Source organism: Pongo abelii, chromosome 15 (assembly GCF_028885655.2).
Source record: "Pongo abelii isolate AG06213 chromosome 15, NHGRI_mPonAbe1-v2.0_pri, whole genome shotgun sequence".
In the NCBI taxonomy this organism is placed as follows: domain Eukaryota; kingdom Metazoa; phylum Chordata; class Mammalia; order Primates; family Hominidae; genus Pongo; species Pongo abelii.
The window spans coordinates 30,022,193-30,046,959 of NC_072000.2; the positions used below are offsets into that span (position 1 = coordinate 30,022,193).

The 24,767-nt window shown below is 33.5% G+C and overlaps 1 protein-coding gene across 6 annotated transcripts in view; it reads right to left on the minus strand.

The window, feature by feature from the left end:
- The window catches only part of NOVA1 (NOVA alternative splicing regulator 1), a 148,519-nt gene that overhangs the window by 33,387 nt on the left and 90,365 nt on the right, over nucleotides 1-24,767 (minus strand). For all 6 annotated transcript variants that reach the window (XM_054529950.2, XM_002824634.5, XM_054529953.2 and 3 more), the window contains exon 3: nucleotides 640-806. In XM_054529950.2, the coding sequence (XP_054385925.1) occupies nucleotides 640-806 (167 nt within the window). The remainder of the gene's footprint in view (nucleotides 1-639; nucleotides 807-24,767) is intronic.

A 24,767-nucleotide genomic window follows, 5' to 3' on the forward strand; every position in this document is an offset into this window, starting at 1 on the left:
TAAAAACTCACATCAGTTTTTCCCAAGTAAAATTTTTCACAAAAAATCTCATACATTAAAAATGAACATTGGCCCTTTATGACATATGTTTAAATACTACATAAGTTACACAAAACACAATAACTGATTTGTAACAAAGAACTGTATGGTAGGTACATAAATTTACTATACATTTTTTTGATAAAAAATGTAGAACATGACAATAAAAGTAACAAAACAGGAGTCTCTATGCATAACAACTATCCTGAAAACTACAAATATCACTAAAAATAGGGTATTGGAAATTTTGAATGTATCATTGAAATACTTATACTTTATTTAAAAGGTGATATAATTTTAAACAGATTCGATTCCTATAAATTAAATTTGTGTCTATAAATTTAAAAAGGGTAATCACTAAGAGTCACATAAGTGCTCCTCAATGTAACACTAATAAATGAATAATTCAATTGATCAATAAATTAATTGATCAATCTAAGGATGAGACCTTGATAGTCTTTAAATAACTAAATGACAACTCTGGTATGTTTTATGTGTGCTTAAAATAAAAGTTTTATGCTAACACCTTAAGGCTTCTTTTGTAAGGAACTTATACTATGCTGTGGATATTTCTCTTTGATTTCTCAACTAAACACTCACTTGTTTGATGCGATCTGGATTAACGGTGGTCTGGGGTTGTAGAATGCTGACTGGTTCTGTCTTGGCCACATTTTGGGGCATTTCTCGAATTTTTTCTGCAATGAATCCATGAACTGCATTCAGTGCTTCAACCGTTCCCTGGATCAAGCACACTCGCTCAGTAGTACCTGTGGATAAAACGTTGATTTTCAGAAAATATTCCACATTTTGCATTTAAAAAATTATGAAAAAGGATGATACCGTAACACCAAAAAAATGTAAAATGCAGAACTCTAATTTAAAACATTTAATTGAACCACACGTAATATATACATGTCTCTTCTCATGATTCCTTTTATAAATTCCTTTCTAGTTGTTTTGGTCTCAAAAAGGGCATTTGGATTGCAGCTCAATCAGAGATCCAGAGAAGTTGTGAACGTATCGCTGATTCATTGACATAACAAATACTTATTGAGTACTTATAAAAGAACTTAGGGTTACAAACTGGTAACACGCCAGTAAAGATCTATAAACCCAGTTTTCAAAGAGCTTACTCTTCAGGGGGAAAAAAACAGACATAAAACCAGAGAATTGCAGGACATTACAATCTGAAAATAATGGTGGTAACAACGTAGATGGTACAAGTTGTTCCATCACTTACCATGCCCTTCCTTTAATCATAGCAACACTTGTTACCCGATATTTTACATTTATTTTTTTACTTTTTCACTAGAATATAAGCTCTACGTGGAGTGTAAATTTGTTTTGTTTTGTGCTGTAGTATCCTCAAAGTTTACAATAGCTTCTGGCACACAACAGGTACACTGTAAACATTTGCTGGATAAATGAATCAGTGCTGTCTTTATTGACGATATAATTTTAATAAAAAGAATATTAGGACTAAACATGAAATTTAAATAGTTTATGAAACTTGAAATTCATAAATAGTTGTTAAAGATATTATTAATAGTATTTATTTAATATCTTGTGAATAAAATGTAAACATACGATGCAAGACAAGACAAAGGTGAAATTGTGTCTAACACACAGGTCCTATCACCTATTTTATACTTTACAGATATACATTAAGGCAATAAAAATAAATTAGTTTTTCAGACTATTCTGAGGCTTATTGTAGAAGCCTGGTATTCCACTGTAATCTTCTCAGTGTCCCAACATAACATATGAACTTGCTTCTAAGAAATAAGTATTTCTTTTCTAAACAGTTGTTAAAATTTTCCAAAAAATGGAATTTTAAAATTTATAAAAGAGTTTTTGAATTAATGGAAATATTTTCAATTACCTAACATATTTCCTTTCGGTGGTACTGCTTCAAAATTTCAAGGTACTTTATAAAATGTTTTAAAATATATTCTGAAGGACAAATTTGTGAAACTACAAATATTTAAAAAGTCATAAGGAGTTTATACTGCTTTAAAGATTCTGACACACAGACCAATTTTCTAGTAGTTTTGAAATTAAAATAATAGTAAAATAATATCATTAATACTTCTAGAAGACAGAATTAGATTACAGGAATTAGAAGCAGAAATAAAAGAAAAACTTAGAGATATGCCTAAATAAAACTGTCATGTTTTAAACAATGAAAATTCAGATCTATAAAAATCTAAGTTTCCTAGATTTTACAAAATATTTCAACAGAGTATGTATATGGCTTTCATTTGTAAGGGTGGATAAAGCCTGAAAAACATAATGTGAGTCTGTGGGTTTAATTTTTCCAGTTCCTCTTAATCAGCTTTTCTCATTCTTGTCTGTCTTGACATATATATTGTGGTTCCTGCATAAAATGATCTAGTTTATGGGGATACTCTAGGGAGTCTTTACAAGGTTGTATTAAGTGTCCAATAAATGACTAGAAAGGATAGGAACTGATCAATGTAGCTAATACAAAGTGTTCTTATCCAGGTCAGCAGACAATATGAAAATAGATCAGATTACATTCTTGTTTTTGGAGACAACTACAGAGTGCTCTTTTGTGGATGCCAAAACAGTCTAACTTAGATAGAGATTAAAAAAAAAAAAAAGAAACAAACAAAACATGGCACTAAATAACTAAAGAGATTATAAATCTATGCTGTCAATAAAATTCTGATAATACAAACCATGTCAGACCACACAGTAGCCCCTATACTTTTCAGATTGTAGAGACTAACAGATAGTGAGTGGAAATTACTGAGCCATAAAGAATTATGACTATCTAAAGCTAAATTTCACATATTAGCATCTGTGGGACACTTGAAAATAGTTCACAGGTTCACAATTGCAGTACATATTGTTTGAAAGTTAAATTACATAATTTGCATTAGAACTATTAACATAAAAAAAGGAAAGGAAAAAGGAGATTCTATATCTACCACTCAGAAATGCTACAATCCTCAGAAGAGATGCTATCATATTCTTCTACTGAACTTACGGCCTTTTCACTCAGAAAACACAAAACCTTAATTTTTAGGAGAAAGTCACAAAAAAGGGAGACTGTCAGGTGTATGATCAAACTGTGTTAAAAAAAATGAGCCTATAAATCATAAAAGTTGCTGGTTTTGTCGTTTTAAAGGGTTTTAGACTCAATTAGTATCTAAACTAAACTGCCTGTTCTTTATCATTTTATTTAACAGTAGCATTTATTTCTCTTTGAAACACAGTAGCAACAAGAGGTGAAAACCAGTTACATAAAAGTACATGCCTATATTTTGTATAAGATAGAGGTATATAAGATACCATTAATTAACTGATTTTTTTGAGACAGAGTCTCACTTTATCACTCAGACTGGAGTGCAGTGGTGAGATCTGGGCTCACTGCAGCCTCGACCACCTGGGCTCAAGAGTGATCCTCATGCCTTGGCCCTCCAAGCAGCTGGCTACAGGAAGGCACCACCATGCCTGACTAATTTTTTGGATTTTTTTTGTAGAGACAGAGTTTCGACATGTGGCATAGGCTGCTCTCCTGAGCGCAAGTGATCTGCCCACTTCAGCCTCCCAAAGTGGTAGGATTACAGGTGTGAGCCACCGCGCCCGGCTTAAGAGACCATTAATTTAAAACTGCACTTTTTAGAACGAAATCACAAAAAGTATAATAAGAAGGGGCAATGTCAAATACAGGTATTCACATTTACAATGACTTTAAGTTTTGATTTAACATACAGTATTAACTGCTAAAAATGCACAGGTTTCTAAAATTACATACAATTATCAGTTTTAATAGAAAAGTTTTCATAGAAATTTAATAAAATATATTCTGTGCTACTATAAGTTTGGGTAAGTCAGTTACCCAGTTCCTGTTTCTACCTAAGGTGATCCATCACTTATGCACTGGGCCCTGTGCCCCCTTACCTACCAAGTCCACTGCTTCTCCAGTTAGAGTTATTTCTTACATCATAATTTTTTTCTATTGAATATTCCCATCAGTAGGAAATATGTTGTAATTTCTCAATTTTTAAAGACATTGATAAAGTTAGAAAATTACTCTTTTGCAAACCTAATGACAAAATTAAGTTTGGTAAAGATCATAAATGGATAAAATCATCAGATGAAAGGTTAATATAAAATTTTCAATAAAAACATCAGGCATTACCAACTGACTTCAATGATCAACATTAGCATGATGAGTATGAAAACCAAACACTATATGCTTCTTGATGTGATGTAATAAAAAACACACAGAACCAATTGTGATGTACTTAAAAGTAGTTGAACCTAAATCTAATCAAACATTTAGCACTATAGATTAATACTGAAAACAGAACAATAAACGATACCATAAGGAAGCAAAGACACAAAAATAGTTTATAAGACAACTGATGCAGCTTTGTCAATAAAGAAGAGATTACTCTCCAGACAAAAGAAGACTTAAAATATGTTATAACTAAATGTAAATCAGACTTTGGTTGGGTCTAAAATTAAACAATTTTCACTTGAAACAAAATTCAGGCAATGACAAGGACAGAGTTTTAGCATCAAATAATTACTGTTAACTTTAACATGTGAGATTATGGCATCAGTTTACAGAAAGTGTCATTTTTTTTTCTTTTCTGAGATGAATACTGAAATATGTACAGGTAAAATGTGACTGAACTTGCATCAAAATATCTCTGCAACAACAAAAAAGGAGTAAACTTTTTAGGCATGACAAATCTTGATACTGTTGATATAGATGAAGGGTATAAAGAAATTAATTGGCTGGGTGCGGTGGCTCACGCCTGTAATCCCAGCACTTTGGGAGGCCGAGGCGGGCGGATCATGAGGTCAGGAGATCAAGGCCATCCTGGCTAACACGGTGAAACCCCATCTCTACTAAAAATACAAAAATATTAGCCAGGCATGGTGGCGGGCGCCTGTAGTCCCAGCTACTTGGGAGGCTGAGGCAGGAGAATGACGTGAACCTGGGAGGCGGAGCTTGCAGTGAGCCGAGATCGCACCCCTGCACTCCAGCCTGGGTAAGACTCTGTCTCAAAAAAAAACACAAAAAACAAAAAACAAAGAAATTAATTGTACTATTTTATACATGCTTACAATTTTCATTTAAAAACATTTAAAAGTTCTCATTGACCTCATATCCCTCTTCTAGTTGCAGCTCAATTTCCTTATCCCTCAAAATTTCTTGAATGAGTTTTATAGATACTCTCTTTCTACTTCCTCATCACCCAATCCTGAATATACTCCAATATGGCTTTTTTTCCCCCCCTTGAATCTAGTAGATTCTACAACTCTACTGAAAGCATTCATCACAGCTGTACCTGGATAAATCTAATCTTCAAGTTTTCATGTTGTTTGCCTCACCAGCAGCATTTTATGCTGTCACTAGGTGACCATTCTGTTCTAAAAACACTTCACTTGGCTTTCAGAATGCCACATGCTCCTAGCTCATGGTATTTACTCAGTTCATTAACTCATTTGATAAAAATGTATTGAGTCCCTACTAAATAAGTATCATATTAGAAGCTGAAGATACAGCAATGACCAAACAGGAAAAACAAACGAACAAACCCTGCCTTCATGGAGCTCATATTCTAGTTCATGTGGACAGACACTATACATAAGAGAAATAAAACACAGAGAAAGAATAGTAAAAGAAAATAACTGTTATGAAAGACACTGGGAGACAATGACGGGCTCAGCAGAGACAAAAACAACAGTATGAAAGGGACTTTGTCATGTTTATCACTGTATCTCCAGTGCCTAGAAGAGTGCCTGGCACACTACAGATACTCAACAAGTATTTTTTTTCTAAATAAACAACTTCCTGAGTCTAAAATTTCTTGTCTGTATTTTGAAACATTATGTGATTGATTTCTAAGGCCTTTTTTATCTACAAAATATCTATAAAGCCAGTAAATCTCTTGGTTTATAAGATCATTCAACGAACAAAAAAAGCAGATATATTTTGGAAAATGATTTAAAAACTATAATAAGTTATAATTTATTATTAAAACAGGGCACGTGGTAAAAGTTTTTTGAGACAGGTACTAGGAGAAATAATGGATAATTTAACATTTTTTTTCCTTTTCCTAGGGTAGAAAAAAATAGACAAACTCTGAAAATGAACTCTACCTAAAATAATATTGTTAGGGACAAAAATATTTTTTGTTGTGGTCTAAAGTGCTATAAAAAACTGTTTAGATACCTGAGACATTATTCAAACCAGAGTAAGACTATTCTAGAGTAACGAACATATGCTAATGATTTGATCCACATAGTTTCAATTGTCATCTATAATGAAAATTAGTGAACATTCTGTTCATATAAAAGAAAATGCATCAGTTTATATTCCTACTGGAAATATAACTCAGTATCTTATGAAAGAATACAGACATAATTATTTAGGAAACATTAATGTTAGTGTAGAGTAAGTCATTTGGTTGGATGAGTGACACTGAAACATCACAAAATAAAACAATAATACAAAAATGTAGTAGAAAATTTATTAACACTTCTATGACAATCTATAGCAATAATTTTGGCCTCCAAAAGAACTTAAGAAAATGTAAATACCAATTAACTCTAACAGGCAAAAGCTGATATTTAAAACAACATGATATACAGATAATTTATAGAGATAACTGCTACTTATTATGCAGAGAAACTACTAATTTTGGATAGCTAATATTTTGATGAACATGGATTTATTTCATGCAAGTAAACATTTAGTTTCTATCATATCAAGAAATATCTTGCAATATATATTTTCAAATACATTTAAATTTCCTTGCTATTTGGAGGTATGTATGTCTATTTACTCTTATACAAACAGTGCTTTGTGAGTGGTATCTATTCTTTTCGTTTTCATATTTTTCCTCTTTTTGCCACTTATTCTTGCTATTTGCTAAAATATCTGATTATAACAGGCTCTTCTCTTATAATTTGCTGTTTCTAGTCCTCAGCAACCTAATAATATACAGTTAAAGAAGACTGTTAAAATTATATAAACTATTAAAAAGTAGGTTCCGGGCCAGGCATGGTGGCTCATGCCTGTAATCCCAACACTTTGGGAGGCTGAGGCAGGCGGATCACGAGGTCAGGAGATCAAGACCAACCTGGCTAACACAGTGAAACCCCATCTCCACTAAAAATACAAAAAATTAGCCAGGCGTGGTGGTGGGCACCTGTAGTCCCAGCTACTTGGGAGGCTGAGGAAGGAGAATGGCATGAACCTGGGAGGCGGAGCTTGCAGTGAGCCGAGATCGCACCACTGCACTCCAGCCTGGGTGACAGACTCAAAAAAAAAAAAAAAAAAAAAAAAGCCAAACAAAAAACAAACAAAAAAAACCAAGTAGTTTTCTTGTTCCTAGTGACAACCATAGGGAATATGTGGCCTTTATGAAATCATTTTTGATTTCATTTTCTTTATTTCCAAGTTTGGGGTCAGTGTAAATAGATAAAATATTACTTTAATGCTTTCTTCTTAAAAGATTTAAAATTCTATACAAGCATCTTAATTTTTAAAACTAAAACACAGGGTATCCTTTCAACAGAGTATGTTACCATTTATTTAATAAAAATCACCTATAATAGTCTATATATGATAATCACTTTTCATATTGTCTTTATAAATAGATGATTTACATTCATTTCTTAGGTTACCAAATTTATTGCTATAATTACATAAGCAAAAGTCTCATTTATGAGTATTTAAGATAATGTGTCAGCAAAAGCTCCACTGAAGGACATTTAAGGGCTTTCTAGTTGCAGCAATACAGTATTACATTCTTTCAGGGGAAAGTATATACTTAACCAATTTCAAGAAATGAAGCAATTCAAAGGTCTTCTCTGAGGCTCACAACTACAGACCTTTTGTTTCCTTTCTATGTCCCTATATGCATATGGAATAACTTAAAATTTGAAGCAATTTAACAATATGCATCTCAGAATATTCTTTTAAGTGACTTTAACAGTAATCATGCTTCCTTACCTTCATAAGCCAATTTGTAATTTACAGAAGATATATAATATGAATTATAATACATACATTTATATATTGTTAGTACAATTTATCGACACACATAAAATCTCATTTAATGTTCACAATAATCAGGACAGATATCTCCAACTTACATGTATGGAAATGGAAGCAACTGTGCAAAGACATATAGCAAACACAGAGAACAGTAAAAGTCTTGTCAAAAACAATTTTTTATCATTATACCACATACTTCCTAAGAATGTAATATTAGGCCAGATAGCAAATTTAACACATTTAAGAAAATCGCATATGTTTCAGTTGATTGTGGAAAAATGATTTTCATGTAACTTTGATGTTTCCTTAAAAAGCATTGTCTTAGTACCATTAACATTTCTCCAAAGATTTATTCCAAATCTGTCATAAAAAGAAATGATTGACCCTTCTTGCAGAGAACAGACCACCACAGGAGATGGTTAATAACTATGTGGGCTATTAGTAAGATTTTTTAGGACAAGTTTTCAGATCAACAAAAGTACTTGATAAAATTGCCATTAAAAGTAAGTTCAATTTGTAATTGCAGCTTTTATACCATTGCACAGTTACGCACATTTGATAATACTTCCTCCTACCCTACAATTACTGAGGAGAAAATACACTATTTCAAGGAAAGGCCTTTTAAAAAAAGAAATCATAGGAATTGACATCTTATGATGTAAAGTAATAATTGCGTTTCTTCTCTAGGTGATTAACTCTACACAATTATCTCTCTACTTTTAAACTGCAAAAATTTGCAAAAGGCCATATAACATGCTTAATCCAAAGTCAACATAGTGAAGGCCTGATTCTGTTTATACAACATGTTTTGACATTAAAATATAACAAATCAAGTCAAAGGATGAGAGTATATTTTTCAGAAAAATCTAAAAATATTCATTCTTCAGAGACCTTCGGAAGACAGAATGAATGGCAAAGTAGATGTTGTCCAGCTTGTCGTTCATTCATTCTCTGTCTCATCGTGCAAATGGAATACTAATTTACTTAACTAGCTATTCCCATAAAGTAGCATCTGCACAGCTGAGGAATCTAACTTTTGAAGAACCCTGAAAACAGATATATCTGAAAATTTTACATAACAACTGCAATTATTCTCAAATATATTGCAAGTTATTTCCAGTTTTTAAATTTTGAGGCCATGCAAAAAACAGTTAAGATGATGACTATTCATTCATCCTTAGCATAGGTTTATGCTAAATTTAGGATCACTATAGCAATCCTAGTTATGTCAATAGTATATCCTCTTAATTTCCACAATTACAGAAATATAAAACTGCCATAACAAATTTTTATTAAAGTGCAATTACATTTTATATGTACATAATAAATACAGATTTGCTGACTTGTCTCCAATCCCCATCAATATCACCGTTTTTGACAGTAATTTGTACTTTTAAATTTTTGCTGTGAGAAAAATGGCACTTGAAATTCTTCTATCTATCCTTTATGTATTAATAGGAATTCACTTTTGCAAAGCTTGATTTGATATCACATGTCCCAGCTGGGAAAACAGTTTGCACCAAACATGTGATACCAAGTCAAGCTAAGAAACTCAGAAGTGTGACCAGTGGTGGAATGCATAGCTAATCAGAGTCATGTAAAGGTAAGGGGAGCAGCATTGCAATGGACATGCAGCATGGTAACAAATCAGAGATTGCTCACGAGATGAGAGCAAGAAAATTAATGTCTCTGACATTAATTTCTGACATGTAACAAAGTTGTCAACTTTGAGACCTAATTTAGATTAATGCATTAGACAAAATTAAGCAGTAACTTTATGTCATATTTTTAAAAAATACAGAGTTTATAGAATGACCCATTTATTAAAAAATAAATAAGCCTACAAATTCAACTGAAGGCCTGCATTTGTTGAAATTTCAAGGACTGAATTATTTAAATCAGTGAATAATCAATGAATATCATACCACTGACTACATGCAATATATCAAATAAATGTAGAGGTAGGATAAAGAATTTTGACTGTTTAACTTGGTGGGAGAAGTAATATAGGAGAGTAGACTATAGTCAGAAAAACAACAGAAATGTAAGAGTATATGTAATCTATTATTTAAAAGTATTATATTATTATTAATATTAAAATGTATTAATTTTTTATAGTTTCATGATGCTAAGATAATAGAAAAATGGCAATTTAAAAACTGTACATATACCAAGGCGAGTGGATGACCTGAAGTCAGGAGTTTGAGACCAGCCTGGTCTACACAGTGAAAACTCCATCTCTACTAAAAAAATTTTGTGTTTTTTAGTGGTGCACGTCTGTAGTCCCAGCTATGTGGGAGGCTGAGGGTGGAGAATCACTTGAATTTGCGAGGCACAGGTTACAGTGACCAGAGATCATGCCACTGCACTCCAGCCTGAGCAACAGAGTGATACTCTGTCTCAATAAATAAGTAAAAAATAAAAACTGTGCTACATACAAAACTGGCCCTTTTACCCATCTTTAGGTGTACAATTCAGTGGTATTAATTAAATTCAAATGTTGTACATATACTCTATCTCTTTCCAAACGTTTTTCATTATCACAAACTGTAACTGTAACCATTAAGAAATAAATTTCCATCCCTTCCTTCCTATATCCCCCAGTTACCTCTAATCTACTTTTTGTCTCTATGTCAAAATTCTAGATATTTCGTATAAATGGAATCACACAATATCTGTCTGGTGTCTGGCTTATTTTACTTAGGATAATATTTTCAAGATTCACTGATGTAGCATATCTCAAAAATTCATTCCCTTATTACAGCATAACAATATTCCATTGCATGTTACATACCATATTTTGTTTATCCATTTACCTGTTGGTGGACACTTGGGTTGTTTACACCTTTTGGCTATTGTAAATACTGCTGCAATGAACACTGGTAGCATCTGCTTTGGTGCTTGTTCTCAATTATTCTGTGTACAAACCTAGGAGTGGAATTGTTGGCTAATATGGTAATTTTAGCCTTTTGAGGAACAGATGAACTGTCCCAAGCCACCGCACCCTTTTACATCCCCAACAACAGTGTAAAAGGGTTCCAATTTCTCTAAGTCTTAGCCAACATTTATTATTATTTTTTAATAATAGCCATCCTAATAGGTGTGAAGAGCTATCTTGGAGTTTCGATTTGCACTTTACTAATGACTAATAATGTCGAACATTTTTGCATGTGCTTATTGTTCATTTGTATATTTTCTTTAGAGAAATATCTGTTCACATCATTTGCACACTTTTCAAATGGTGTCTTTTTGTGTGTATGAGACAGGGTCTCACTCTGTTGCCCAACTGTGAGTGCAGTAGTGTGATCATTGCTTACTGCAGCCACAAACTCCTGGACTCAAGCAATCCTCCTGGCTCAGCCCCAAGTAGGTGAACTACAGGTGTGCACCACCACATCTGGCTAATTTTTTTTTTTTTTTTTTTGAGACGGAGTCTCAATCTGTCCCCCAGGCTGGAGTGCAGTGGCGCGATCTCGGCTCACTGCAAGCTCCACCTCCCGGGTTCACGCCATTCTCCTGCCTCAGCCTCCCAAGTAGCTGGGACTACAGGCGCCCGCCATTGCGCCCGGCTATTTTTTTTGTATTTTTAGTAGAGACGAGGTTTCACCATGTTAGCCAGAATGGTCTCGATCTCCTGACCTCGTGATCCACCCTCCTTGGCCTCTCAAAGTGCTGGGATTACAGGCGTGAGCCACCGTGCCCGGCCACATCTGGCTAATTTTTTTTAAATTAATTTTTTTTTTTTTTTTGAGATGGGGTCTTGCGATGTTACCCAAGCTGGTCTCCAAATTCTGGGCTCAAGTGATCCCACTGCCTTGACCTCCCAATGTGCTGGGATTACAGGCATGAGTCACTGGGGTTTTATTTGTTGAGTTTTAGGAGTTGTTTATATATTCTGGATATTAAAAGTTATTGTATAAATTATTTTCAAAAATTTTCTCTCATTCTGTAGGTTGTCTTGTTAATGTCCTTTGGTAATGGACATTAATAATGTCCTTTTGATGCACAGAAGTTTTAAAATTTTGATGAAGTCCAATTCATTTTTTGTTCCCATTTTTGTTACTGAATAATCCATTCCCAAATCCAAGGTCATGGAGAACTATTTCTACATTTCCTTCTAGAGTTTTATGGTTTTACCTCTTATATTTAGGTTGTTGATCTATTTTGAATTAATTTTGATATTTTAATATGATATGAGGAGGGTTCTAACTCCACTCTTGCATGTGGAAATCTAGGTGTCCCAACAACACTTGTTGAAGAGATTGTTCTCTTCCCATTGAATGAACTTGATACCCGTGTCAAAAATCAATTGGCTATAGTTATGTGGAATTATTTATAGACTCCATTAATTATTGTCTTTCCTAATGCCAGTACCAGACTCTATAGGTTACCACATCTTTACAGTAAGTTTTGAAGTCAGGAAGTGTGAATCCTCAACTCTGTGATTTTTCAATATTGTTTTATCTATTCTGGGAAACTTGCAATTCTGTATGCATTTTCAGAATCAGGCTTCCCATTTCTGTAAAAAAAAAAAATTTAGAATTTTGATAGCAATTAAGTCGAGTCTGCATACTTTGGGTAGTACTGATATTTTAACAACATTAAGTGTACTCACCCATTAAATGGGATGCCTTTCCTTAGTTAGGTCTTCAGTTTTGTACCTCATTGGTTAAATTTATTCGCAGGCATTTTACTATTTTAGATGCTACTGTAAATGAAATTTATTTCTTAATTTCCTTTTTGGACTGTTCACTGTGGTGTACAGAAACTGATTTTTGTTTGTTCTAAAACTTTGCTTAATTTATTAGCTCTAGTGGCTTGCTTGTTGATTCTCTGGAGTTTTGTATATACAGGAAGATGTCATCTGCAAATAGAGATAGTTGTACTTTTTCCTTTCCACTTTGGATACCATTTTTTGTTTTCTTGTCTAATTATTCTGGCTACAAGTACCAGAAAAATGTTTAATAACAGTGGTGAAACCAGGCATCCATGTCTTGTTTCTTATTTTATGGGAAAAGCTTTCAGTCTTCACTATTGAGTGTGATGTTAGCTGCGGCTTTTCCATAAATTCCTTTTACCATTTTAACAAAAAATGCGTAATGTTTTATCAAGAAAAAAATTACAAACCTATCATTAATACACTGTGGTAATCTATATTTTTCCTGGTAATCTATATTTTTCCAGCACATTAAAGCTATCCTATGACTATAATGCTGAGAACAAATAACAAAACACTTAGTTAAAATAAATAGCAGCTGGGCACGGTGGTTTACGCCTGTAATCCCAGCACTTTGGGAGGCCGAGGTAGGCGGATCACTTGAAGTCAGGAGTTCAAGACCAGCCTGGCCAACATGGTGAAACCGCATCTCTACTAAAAATTATAAAAAGTAGCCAGGCATGGGGGTGTGCACCTGTAATCCCAGTTACTCAGGAGGCGGAGGTTTTAGTGAGCTGGGATTGTGCCACTGCACTCCAGCCTGGGCTACAGAGTGAGGCTCTGTCTCAAAAAAAAAAAAATTAAATTAAAATTAAAAATAAGTAAATAGCTTCAGCATACCACAATATATTTAGAAAAAAATATGTGACTTTGGGTATGAAGGCAAAGCTCAGAAATTCTGCTCAGAAATTCTGCAACTCAACTCATTTGCTAAAAATTATTTTTGTATGCCCTGATGTGAATACACAATGGAGGATCTTATCACCTATTTTTTCAACATTAATTATTATAGAATTATAAATTAAAGAATATCAGAATATCTTAAGAGTTATAGGGGCTAATAGTGACATGTGAAAATAGATAATACATCTGTCAGACACCTGTTTGAGTACAGGTCAAAATAGGTAACTACAATTCAGGTACGTTTCTGTGACACTATGAACAAAATCTGACTTAGCCATTACAAACAGTTTTAAAAATACAAGTCTCAGAATATTACAGATCTATGTTTCCATAATGTATTTCTGTTAATTCCAATTCTTCTTCTTTCATATAAGTCTCTCTCCTATCCTTGTTTCTTTCATTCTGAATTATTAAAATGCTACAGATAAGGCCTGACAACTGGCAGAATCCCAGAGTAGATATTACCTGGATGTAACAGAGTGTGATCCCTGTCAGGTATATTCATGCACTATCACAGGAATACACAATCATCCACAGTGTCAAACCCAGTCTTCCTCTGGACTGTCTTCTGACTTCTAATCCACTTGAAGACAGATCCTTGGACTCCTGGTCACTCACTAGCCTCTAATCCATGTGAGGACAGATGACTGGCTCTCTGTCACCATCTGGCCTTTCCTTTAGAGGGGAATCTCTGAGTCTTTGGTTTCCTGTATACTCTCCATGCAGTTTTTGATCTCCTGCCCCTACTCATTAATCTGCCCCCTGTGAATAAGTTCTTGGGTATCCTTCAGTTAGTTCATTTGAGCCAACTCTTCCCCTAACCGTTAGTGACTTCAGTATTTCACTACCCCTGCTCCTCCCCCATCAAAATTCACCACATAATTACAAGGAGCAGAAAAGAAAGGTCAGTGGTATCATACCCTTAAAATAACAAGCTAGATTATAACTCTACCCATCTTCCTCTAAGAGACTGCTATTCCTCATATTCCTATATATCGAAGTTACCAGAAGTCTGTTTCTCCAGCCATCATCAGACTTATCCTCATAGTAATCCATGTATCTCTGAATCTCACCCAATTCTGTATCCTTCCCTGTCCCTCTAAATTTCTTCATAGTGCTCTTGGTTACCTCAAGTTTGAGCATATGCCTCATATCCAAAACCTCTTTTATGAATGTTCCTTTTAGCTTTGCCTCTTAGGCAAAATTAGACTGTGTCCTTAGCTCTTTATGTCCTATGGAGCAGGTAGGGAAGCTGTTGTTTTTCTCTTCTCTCTCAAATCCCAGGTTTTGGGGGAGGGGCATGAAATTTTGGCTATTTTCCTCGGTCATCCTTGTGGATGATTGGTCCACTTTGCCACTTCTTTGTTAAACTTCTTTGTTAACACTTCTTTGTTAAAGTTGTCATAGCCTTTCCTCTTTTCTTCAAAGTGTTTGGAAGCAAAGGCTGAACAGATATATAGTTGTAGAGGCAGACATTAAATCAGTTTTCAGTCAATAAGGCAAAATGACAGAGATACTGGTAAACTGTAGCCATGAGGAAAAATATCAAGTGCTATAGTATTATGGCATTTTACCTTTCCTTTTCATGTAGTGGCTTCCACTAACCACTTCCTCCTTATGGAAACAGTTTCCTCTTCTGGCTTCTGTGTTGCTACTCTCTTCCCAGGATAATGTTCATTTAGTCCCCATGGTTGTAAATACCATAAAATATAATCTGAATTCATTCTCTCTCTCTCTCTCTTTCTCTCTCTACCAACACCTCTCTAGTCAAAGACACTATTTGCTCTAAACATGTTCATTACAATAGTCTGCTAATTACTGTCCATCTTGGTTCACTATTTGCTCTACTACAATCCACTCTTCTCTCAGAATAATAGTTTGAACCTGTAAATATTATGTAATTTACCTGTTTAAAAACTTAACGGCTTCTCATCTCATATTAATAGTTAAGTCTAAACCCTTTACTATGGCTTTCAAAACCCATCAAGATTTGACCTCTGCTGCGCTCTCCTCAGTCCCCATCTCATATTACTCTTTTCTCTTTTTCTACACTCCAGGGACTTAGGTCTTTTTTAGCTCCTGGGACATGCCACACTTACTCTCTCTTAAGCCTTTTTTTCCCCACTGATCTCTATCCTGGGAACACTGTTCCACTGGCTTTTCCCATAGCAGCCCCTTTCTCATCATAAAAGCCTTAGCTCAATAATACCTTATCAGAGAAGACTTTCTTAACAGCCATAAACAGCTTCTTTCAAATCACTATCACGTTATGCTTCTTTATGACCCTTACAATTTTCTGAAATTGTTTGTTGTAATTTGCTTACTTCATTGTTTGCCTCTCTCTGGTGGAACAAAAGGTCCACATGAATAGGAACTTGGACTGTTTTGTTCACATGTGTATCCCCAGCCTACTACTTAGCAAGTTGTTAATAAATAACTATTCATTTAGTGAAATAAAACTATGACCTTGGATGAGCCCTATTATAACAACCTTTTTAAATCCAGAATTATTGCACTAAAATCCAACGTAAATGTCAAAAGAAGAAGGAAAATATATATGAAATATCAATGGCCTGAGGTAAAGCAAAGATCATGATTAGACCTTTCTATTTACTAAGGATTATCACATAATGCTCCCTTACTGAAATGTATTAATGAATATACCTACCATACATTTCTATTCCAAAAGATTCTGTCTATCCATCCTTTTAGAAACACCCAAGGACTGAGGATCAGCTCAATGCCTCCTTATTCAATTATCTTCTGACTATATTTTCTATCACATACCCAAATCCAGAGAATAATTATGCATGGAAGAAGATTCAAATGAACTGATTTCCTGAACTAGTCAAGTAAGGAGTACAAATCAAACTTCCTAATTAAACTTACTCACCGTAATAAAAAAATATTAAATCTGACCACAAACTGAGGCTTTTTAGAATATTGCTGCATATCAAACCCAGACATACTAGGGATGGCATCAACTAGAATGCTAGTAACTATATACTGTTAAGAAAGGAAATAAATATATTTATCAATTAAATTATCAGACCAAATTATACTATCTTATACTAGAACTGTTACTATGTTGATCATGACTTTTTAATGTAGAAATTCTGAAATACATGATGTTGAATAAAAATTCTACTAATAGATTAAAAAATAAAGTGTTAATATGGGATATAGTCTTGCTCTGTCACCCAGGCTGGAGTGCAGTGGCACGATCTCGGCTCACTGCAAGCTCTGCCTCCCAGGTTCATGCCATTCTCCTGCCTCAGCCTCCCGAGTAGCTGGGACTACAGGTGGCCACCACCATGCCTGGCTAATTTTTTTTTCTTATTTTTAGTAGAGAGGGGGTTTCACCGTGTTAGTCAGGATGGTCTCGATCTCCTAACCTCGTGATCCGCCCGCCTTGGCCTCCCAAAGTGCTGGAATTACAGGCGTGAGCCACCGCACCCGGCTGTTAATACGGGATATTTCTAAGTAAATTAAAAAACATATTAATTATTTACTGAGTATTAATCCTTATATCATTAATCTACTCAGTAAATCTCTAATAAGCCCATTATTTTATAAACATCTATAATCAACTGACAAGAATATTCAGAAAATGCCATATTACCATAATATTAAAATAATTATATTTAGAGTAAAACTATTTCTAGTCTTTTCCTACTGTTAAGCCATGATTACAGACATTTGTATATGTAGTATCAGGTGTAATATATTACCTAACTTACCTATCACAGAAACAAACAAACACAACCCAATTTGACATTAAAAGTGAATTTGTCTGAGTACTTCACAAAGAGTCTTATTTCTGAGTAAGACCTACAAAAGTGTACTGAAGCATTGGTTCTGAGAATATTAAAGAACATTTTCTTTGAATGATTGGAAAGGAATTAACATTTTGAAAATTTACCTCCAGTCTCCTTATAAACATTTTAAAGCAGATTTAAAAGGAAGGCATCCTGCCATTTGCCACAACTTGGGTGGAATCGGAGAATATCATGCTAAGTGAAATAAGCCAGCCACAGGAAGGCAAATACTGCATATTCTTACTTAGATATGTAGAATCTACCAAAAAAAGAAAGGTCAAATATATAGAGATAGAGAATAAAACAGTAGTTGCCAGGGTGGGAGTACATGAGGAGATGAAGGGCAAATGATACAAAGTAGCAAATATGTAGGATGAACTATCTAATGTGCTACATAAAACTATAGCTAATAATAGTGTATTGTTTTCAGGATTTTTGCTAAATGAGATTACAGCTGCTCTTGCCACAGGGGGCGAAATGAGTAACTATGAGAAATGATAGATATGTTAATTTGCTCTATTATAGTAACCATTTCACTGTTTAAAAACCTGTATATATGTCTTATAACATTATGTCATATACCTTAACTATACATAGTAAAATTTATTTAAATGAACAAAAATAAGGGTAAGAAAAAATAAAATTAGAGACCAACAGTCTAAAAGTATACATAAAACAATGTGAATTGGTATGATGCAGCAAATTGGTTTTCCTTCTGTGTCTAATACTTAATAATGCAGGGAGATATCCATATTGAAAAGAAACTTTTATGCTATAGGCTACTGTTCTTTATGTGTAATTCAAGGAAAACAGGAAAGTGATATGGAAACTCTATGGGTAATATCAGTGTGTAGCCTGTAAAAAATTTTTCAAGGACTTTGACCACTCAGTCTGGAGAAAATATATATGGACTTTAAGCACTTCCACATTTCTCTGATATGGAAGAGATGGACACAACTAATCTATCCAACCTTGCTGGGAATTTACTCTCTTATGGAAATTAAGGTAGGGCTTTCTTTCCATTGTAGTGTTATATGGCTATGGCATGAAAAAACAAACTCAATGTGTGTGACTTATAAAGTGTTTTGTACATAGCAGAAAGCCTTCTTATTAGCCACAGTCAATTCCAGCGTGGTCTCAAAGTCCAGACTTAGAGTTCTTAAAGCCGTGATATTTGTTACTACTATAAATAGTATAAAACTTCTCCTAACACATATTATCAGTGTCTTCCTGGCTATTTCCCTAGTAATTACACTGGTTTTCATTTATGTCTATCCAAGTTTTTTACACTTTTCTTAGGTGTTCTGATTGCACATTCATCCTTTTACCTCGCTAACTCCTATTTATCTTTCCAATCTTTGGCCAGTTATCAGTTTACCAGAGAAGTGTTACCTGGTTTCCACAGTCTAGATTATGTGTTCTTTATGTGTACCCACTATGCTATACTGTCCCATAACAGCCATTATTGCCTGTTCACTAGCCTGTAGAGCTCACAAGAATGTGAGCTGTTTACATATTCATATTCTTATCTTTACACTCACAGCATCCTAGCACACATGTGCATTGTGTCAAATACTTACTAAATATTTGTTATTTAGTAACAGATTAAATGAAAGAATAAACAGATGGCAGGAAAAGCTTACTGCTTGGCTTACTGAGTGGGTCACACTTAACCAGAGTTCTAAATCACAAAAAGCTCTTGAGGTAAGCAGCCATCCCAGGAAAAGAGAACTACATGTGTAAGGTCACTTTAAAGCATATTTAAAAGAAGAGTATCCTACCTCCCAGGAGGAAAAAAAAAAGAGAAACAAAAAGGATTGTCAGAACTATGATGTCTCTTTTAAGAAGAGTGTACCTGAGTAAAAAGTTCAAGGGGAATATGAAAAGAAATGGAGACAGAGAGGAAAAATTCAGGCAGTACACAGTATGAAGAAGAAAAACAGACATTATTATCAGTTGGAAAAATATGACCATATTCATAAAATTCTGAAGTTATCACTTTAAGAAAATTTAGAAATTGCAGAAAGTATTGTTTACAATAAGAAATATAATTGTGCTATATAATCATTTTGTTTTAAGGTAAGTTGAAGATACAAGATTTTTTAAAGTATTAAAGCTCCCAAATATTTGCCTAACAGTTCTCTAAGTATGTTCTATACAATATTTGTCATATAATATGCTTTATGAAAAGAAGATATCTCTGGTCAAATACTTTTGAGGGAAAAAAAGTGCATTTATGTCCTCGGCTCTAAGTGATTCACAGTGCTCATCAGCAGATTTAAAAAATAAAGTGCTACAATAAACATATTTAGTTTTTTATCAACAAACTTATGTATGCCACATTTTTGCATGTCAAACCTCTTAATACCCTTACCAAGTATTATTTTACAGAGCATCTTCTCCAAAACTAAAACATCACAAATCAAATTTACTTGAGGTACTCACTTCATAATTTTACGAAGGTAGCAATTCAGTGCTATTTGTAGAACTAAACAAGATGTTAAAAAGAAAAAGAAGATACAATATCACCTTAAGGTTAGGCAGGATCCTTATTACTTGAGATTTTGACATTGCTAAGATAATATCATTCTTAGTTTGCTAGCACATCAGGGGCCACAGAAGATAAAGGGAACACAGTGGCATACAGTTGCATAGGTGCTAGGGAAGAAGAGTTAGATGTGGATTCAACTGCATATGAACACATATACAAACTCATCTTCAAATATATGTATGTGTGCAACAAGCAAAATTAATAGCTGGTATACAGACAAGCTATTATGATTTCTTTTTAAGGAAAAAAATCACTGGAAGTATGTTTATTTGAAGCAATCAACAGATTTGTTTTGAATGTTGGCAATACATATGAAGTATAAAGAAATAATATATTATTTTATCTTCTCATTAATACATCTATAAAGGTAATTTTAAAATTGTTATATTATTTGAAAAAAACACAGGCATTATTGGTAAGGAATCAAGGTATTGTCGTTTCTGTTTTGAGAGTTCTGCTTTGGCAAATCTCCAGGAAGACTGAAATTATATTTGGTACAAAAGATTTTAAATATTAATAACTATTTTGAGGAGAAAAAAATTTACTATGCTCTTCTTAGACTTTTCAGCTATTAAAATAATCAATCATAAATCAAAGTGCCCATTTACTATGAATCAAAGTATTCTACTATTCTTTTCTCAAGTTTCTCATTTAGGGAAATAAAGATAAGGAAAAAACTAATATGCCTGAGGATTTTCTATCATTAAGTGCTACAAGAGAAATAGTTTCAGCAAGGACTATGCATAAATACTTCAGATTAAACAAAATGAGAAATTTAAAATAATCACATTAGCAACTAAGAGAAACAGAATCAACTAAACAAATCCATTTCTTAAATACCGCAGATAAAAATGAATTGTTTGGGATATTATTGAAACTGTAAGAGGAACTAACTAGTTCCTTCGTTTTTTTCTCATCTCTCATCATTTTATTTTCTTTACAGACCCTGATGTTGGACTGAATTTTATTTGCTTTACTAATCATGGATATTATATGGATCATGTTCTATCTTAGAACATGAGCCTTTCTATATTTGTAAGTTTCTTGCTAACATGTCATGGAATGTAAAACCTATGGGACTTTGGGACCTTAATTTAAGCCTGTGGTGCTAAAGATGCAGCTGTTCTTTTGCAACTAATTCCAGCTATTAAAGCCATAGTAAATTTAAAAATATAAATCCATTTTTTACTGTTTTTCATTGTATGTAAATATACAACAGTTAGAATTAAATAGTATTAGCATTTTCGTTAACTTGCTAAGACTATATTTTAAAGAGAAGGCATATACTTAGGATACAGCTTTCATGAAAAATGTAAATCTAATTACAGGTTATGCATATAACTGAGTTTCAACATAACATGTTTCCAGAAAAAAAAAAGGCCTACTTATAGTTAACTATATTGCAGAAACTGGAGAGTTAATGATGTGCTGGTTCACTTTTAAAAATTCACTTGGCAGCAAAGTTCAAACATAAACAATTGGATTTTGTAAATAAAATATTTTGACAATTATAACTTTTCCTAGTAAACTCAAAAAAAAAATGTGCCATTGTTTTCTCACCTTATTTAAAATATGATACGTACAATGATAACACTAGTTTCATGTTTTTTGCTACAGTTCTCAAGGTGACATTTTAGGATAAGATAAATCTTTTATTTCTACATAAAGTGCTATGTTAAACAATGTTCTTCATAGTTGTTTTTTCTCCTAATTGAGGATCAATCAAGGATCATAAATCATATTTCTTTCAATGTCTGTTTGTTTTCCTTTAGTCTCCTACCAGCAATGTGTTAAGAGGATTCTTTTCCACATAGGTTCTTCACACAGTATTTAACAAACACATACTTTATAATTTCTGGAGATCCAAAACAAAGGGAGAAAGCTACAATGAAACTGGGGGAACTTGCAACATATGTAATAAATGTTAGATTGAATCTAGTATTATTCCTTAATATATGAAATGTTTTTAAAAATCCTTAAGAAAAAGGTAAACATCAACCAGAAAAGAAAATGAGCAAGGTATATAAACAATTTCACTGAATCTCACACACACACCCACATGCACACATACCCTGGCACAATCACACCAAAGGAAGAATGAAAGCCAAAGGAAGTGGAGGAAGGGAAAGGGCTGGGAAAAGATTAATGTAATCATCCAATGCAAAAATATTCATTTTCAATTGTATTAAAAAATCAAACCAAATTTCCATCAAATATCACCATATAGCTCTGATTGGCAAATAATTATAAAAGTTTGGGATGGACATGTGGAAACGGATACTCTAGTACAATTCTATTGGAATGATAAGTTAGCATGCTCTTTCTAGAGGGCAACTTAGCAATTAACAAAAAACGTTTTTTGACCCAGTAATCTTTTTTTTAAAAAAATTAAAATTCACAAGCAAACAATTAGAATTAGAACAAATCAGTATTGGAAATACTGAGTTATTCATAACTATTTTTTCTAATAGCAAAAAATATAAAAATTAAACTTAAGGTTCAACATCAAGAGGTTAGCTAAATAAACTGATTCATCATGATAAACCAAAATTAAATTTATAACATAGCCCTTTATTTATCAGCATGGAAAGAGGTTCATGATGAATGAAATGAAAAAAATTTACATAACAGAACAACAGGCACAAACCGAAAAATGAAGTGCCCTGGCATGTTTGGTGCTTCTTTAATAACATCTCTTAAATATTTGCTCAATGTTTAATAATGTAAAGAAAAGCCGATTTTTCTTTAATAAAATCATAAATCTCTATACTCAAAATATGACATTGTTAAACATGACATTTTCTGAATCAAAACTTCCTAGAAGGTATATTAACCATTTAAAATTTAGATAAAAGTATAAGTCATTCATAATTTATAAATAGCACCCTATCAAGTACCATTTCGCTTGTAGAATTTCAATTGGCTTTTCTGATGTCAAGTAAAAACCAATGAGCCACATGGTCCACAACACAGCCTATAACTTTACTATGTAGCATACATCTGGACACCATAAAATTATTCAACAGATGGTTTTTCCCATGAAATGTATACTTAACATGTCTATTTCAGCAATGGGACCACTTTATATTTTCAATATACACACTTTTAATATGTAAATATGGAAACCTCAATTAATCAAATTTCCAATGATATTTTGCATATTAAAAGTACATGTAGCTCAAGAGAGTAAAGGTATTTCAACATCCTTATCTCTTCCCTTTTTGCCTCAAAATCTGAGAAAGCTATCTCATTAGAACAAAACCTATAACACATTCCTAAATAAGAAAGATGGGTGTTCTGCTAAAGCAGGTAGTCCTCTGTTATATGAGCCTCCCTTTTGATCTAGAGAGCACCTATATTATGCTTTTGTAAAATCTTACCTATGCGATACATTATTTATTGAATTATTTCACTTCCCTTCAGGTCAGTGACCTTGTATGACCTTTTACTGTGATATCTTCAGTGCTTTGAAGTATGCCCAATACACAGTAGGTGTCTAATACGTAACTGTTGAATGAACAAATGACAGTAAGTTAAAAAAAAAAATGGCACCAAATTCACAGAAAACAGGCTAGTTCATGCTCTTACAAAATGTAACTGAGAGAGGGTTGCTAGAGGAAGAGAGGGTGGTTCTTTGAAATGTGTGTACAAAGGGAAAAGGGAATTAATTTTTTGCACTCTCTCTTCTTTAACTTGTGCTTAAGTAAGCAGAGGGCATGGGCCTTTGATCTCAGATGGTGGCAGTGATGGCAGAAATTTTGTCTTGAGAGTCTAGGGCTAGCTAGCTAGCCATACTCACGTAAAACAGATGAGTAAAAGCATACCAGAGAGAGGCCTGTAGTAAATCACATTCAGATAGGTAAAAAATGAGCTCAAATATAAAAATAAACACAGAACCAAAACATCATTACATATGTAAAGGAAGCAACATGAATGCTGCACAATGTTTACCTATTTATAATTTTTGAATGAGCTAAACTGCAAATTGAAGATGGCTGATATGGTTTGGTACTGTGGCCCAACCCAAATCTCACCTCGAATTGTAAACCCCATGTGTCAGAGGAGGGACCTTATGGGAGGTGCTTGGATCATGAGGGCAGTTTCCCCCATGCTGTTCTGACAATGGAGTTCTCCTGAGATCTGGTTGTTCTGTAAGTGTGTGGCTCTTCCCCCTTCTCTCTCTCTCTCTCCTGTCACCATGTAAGATATGCCTTGCTTCCCTTTATCCTTCCACCATGACTGTAAGTTTCCTGAGGTCTCCCCAGCCATGTGGAATTGTGAGTCAATTAAACCGATTTTTTTATAAATTACCCAGTCTCAGGTAGTTGTTTATAGCAGTGTGAAAATGCACTAACACAACACCTTTCCTTGATTTACTTCTACCAAGCACAGTCCCATTTTATTAAAATAATACACATAATACACACATATATGCCTGATAATATATATACTATATAGGAAAATGTTAAAATTGTCTCTGAATGGTATGATCTAATTTTTCTTATTTTTTGCTAAGCTGCATTTAAAAATATTCCTATTATAATCATGTGTTACTTGTGATTCATTAACACATGTTAACAAATAAAATGGTAACACTGTAAATAATTAAAACATAGTGTTTGAAATATTTTATTCCATTTTGTAATTTACAACCCATTTAGAAAAACAAGATTGAAATTTAAACAGCCT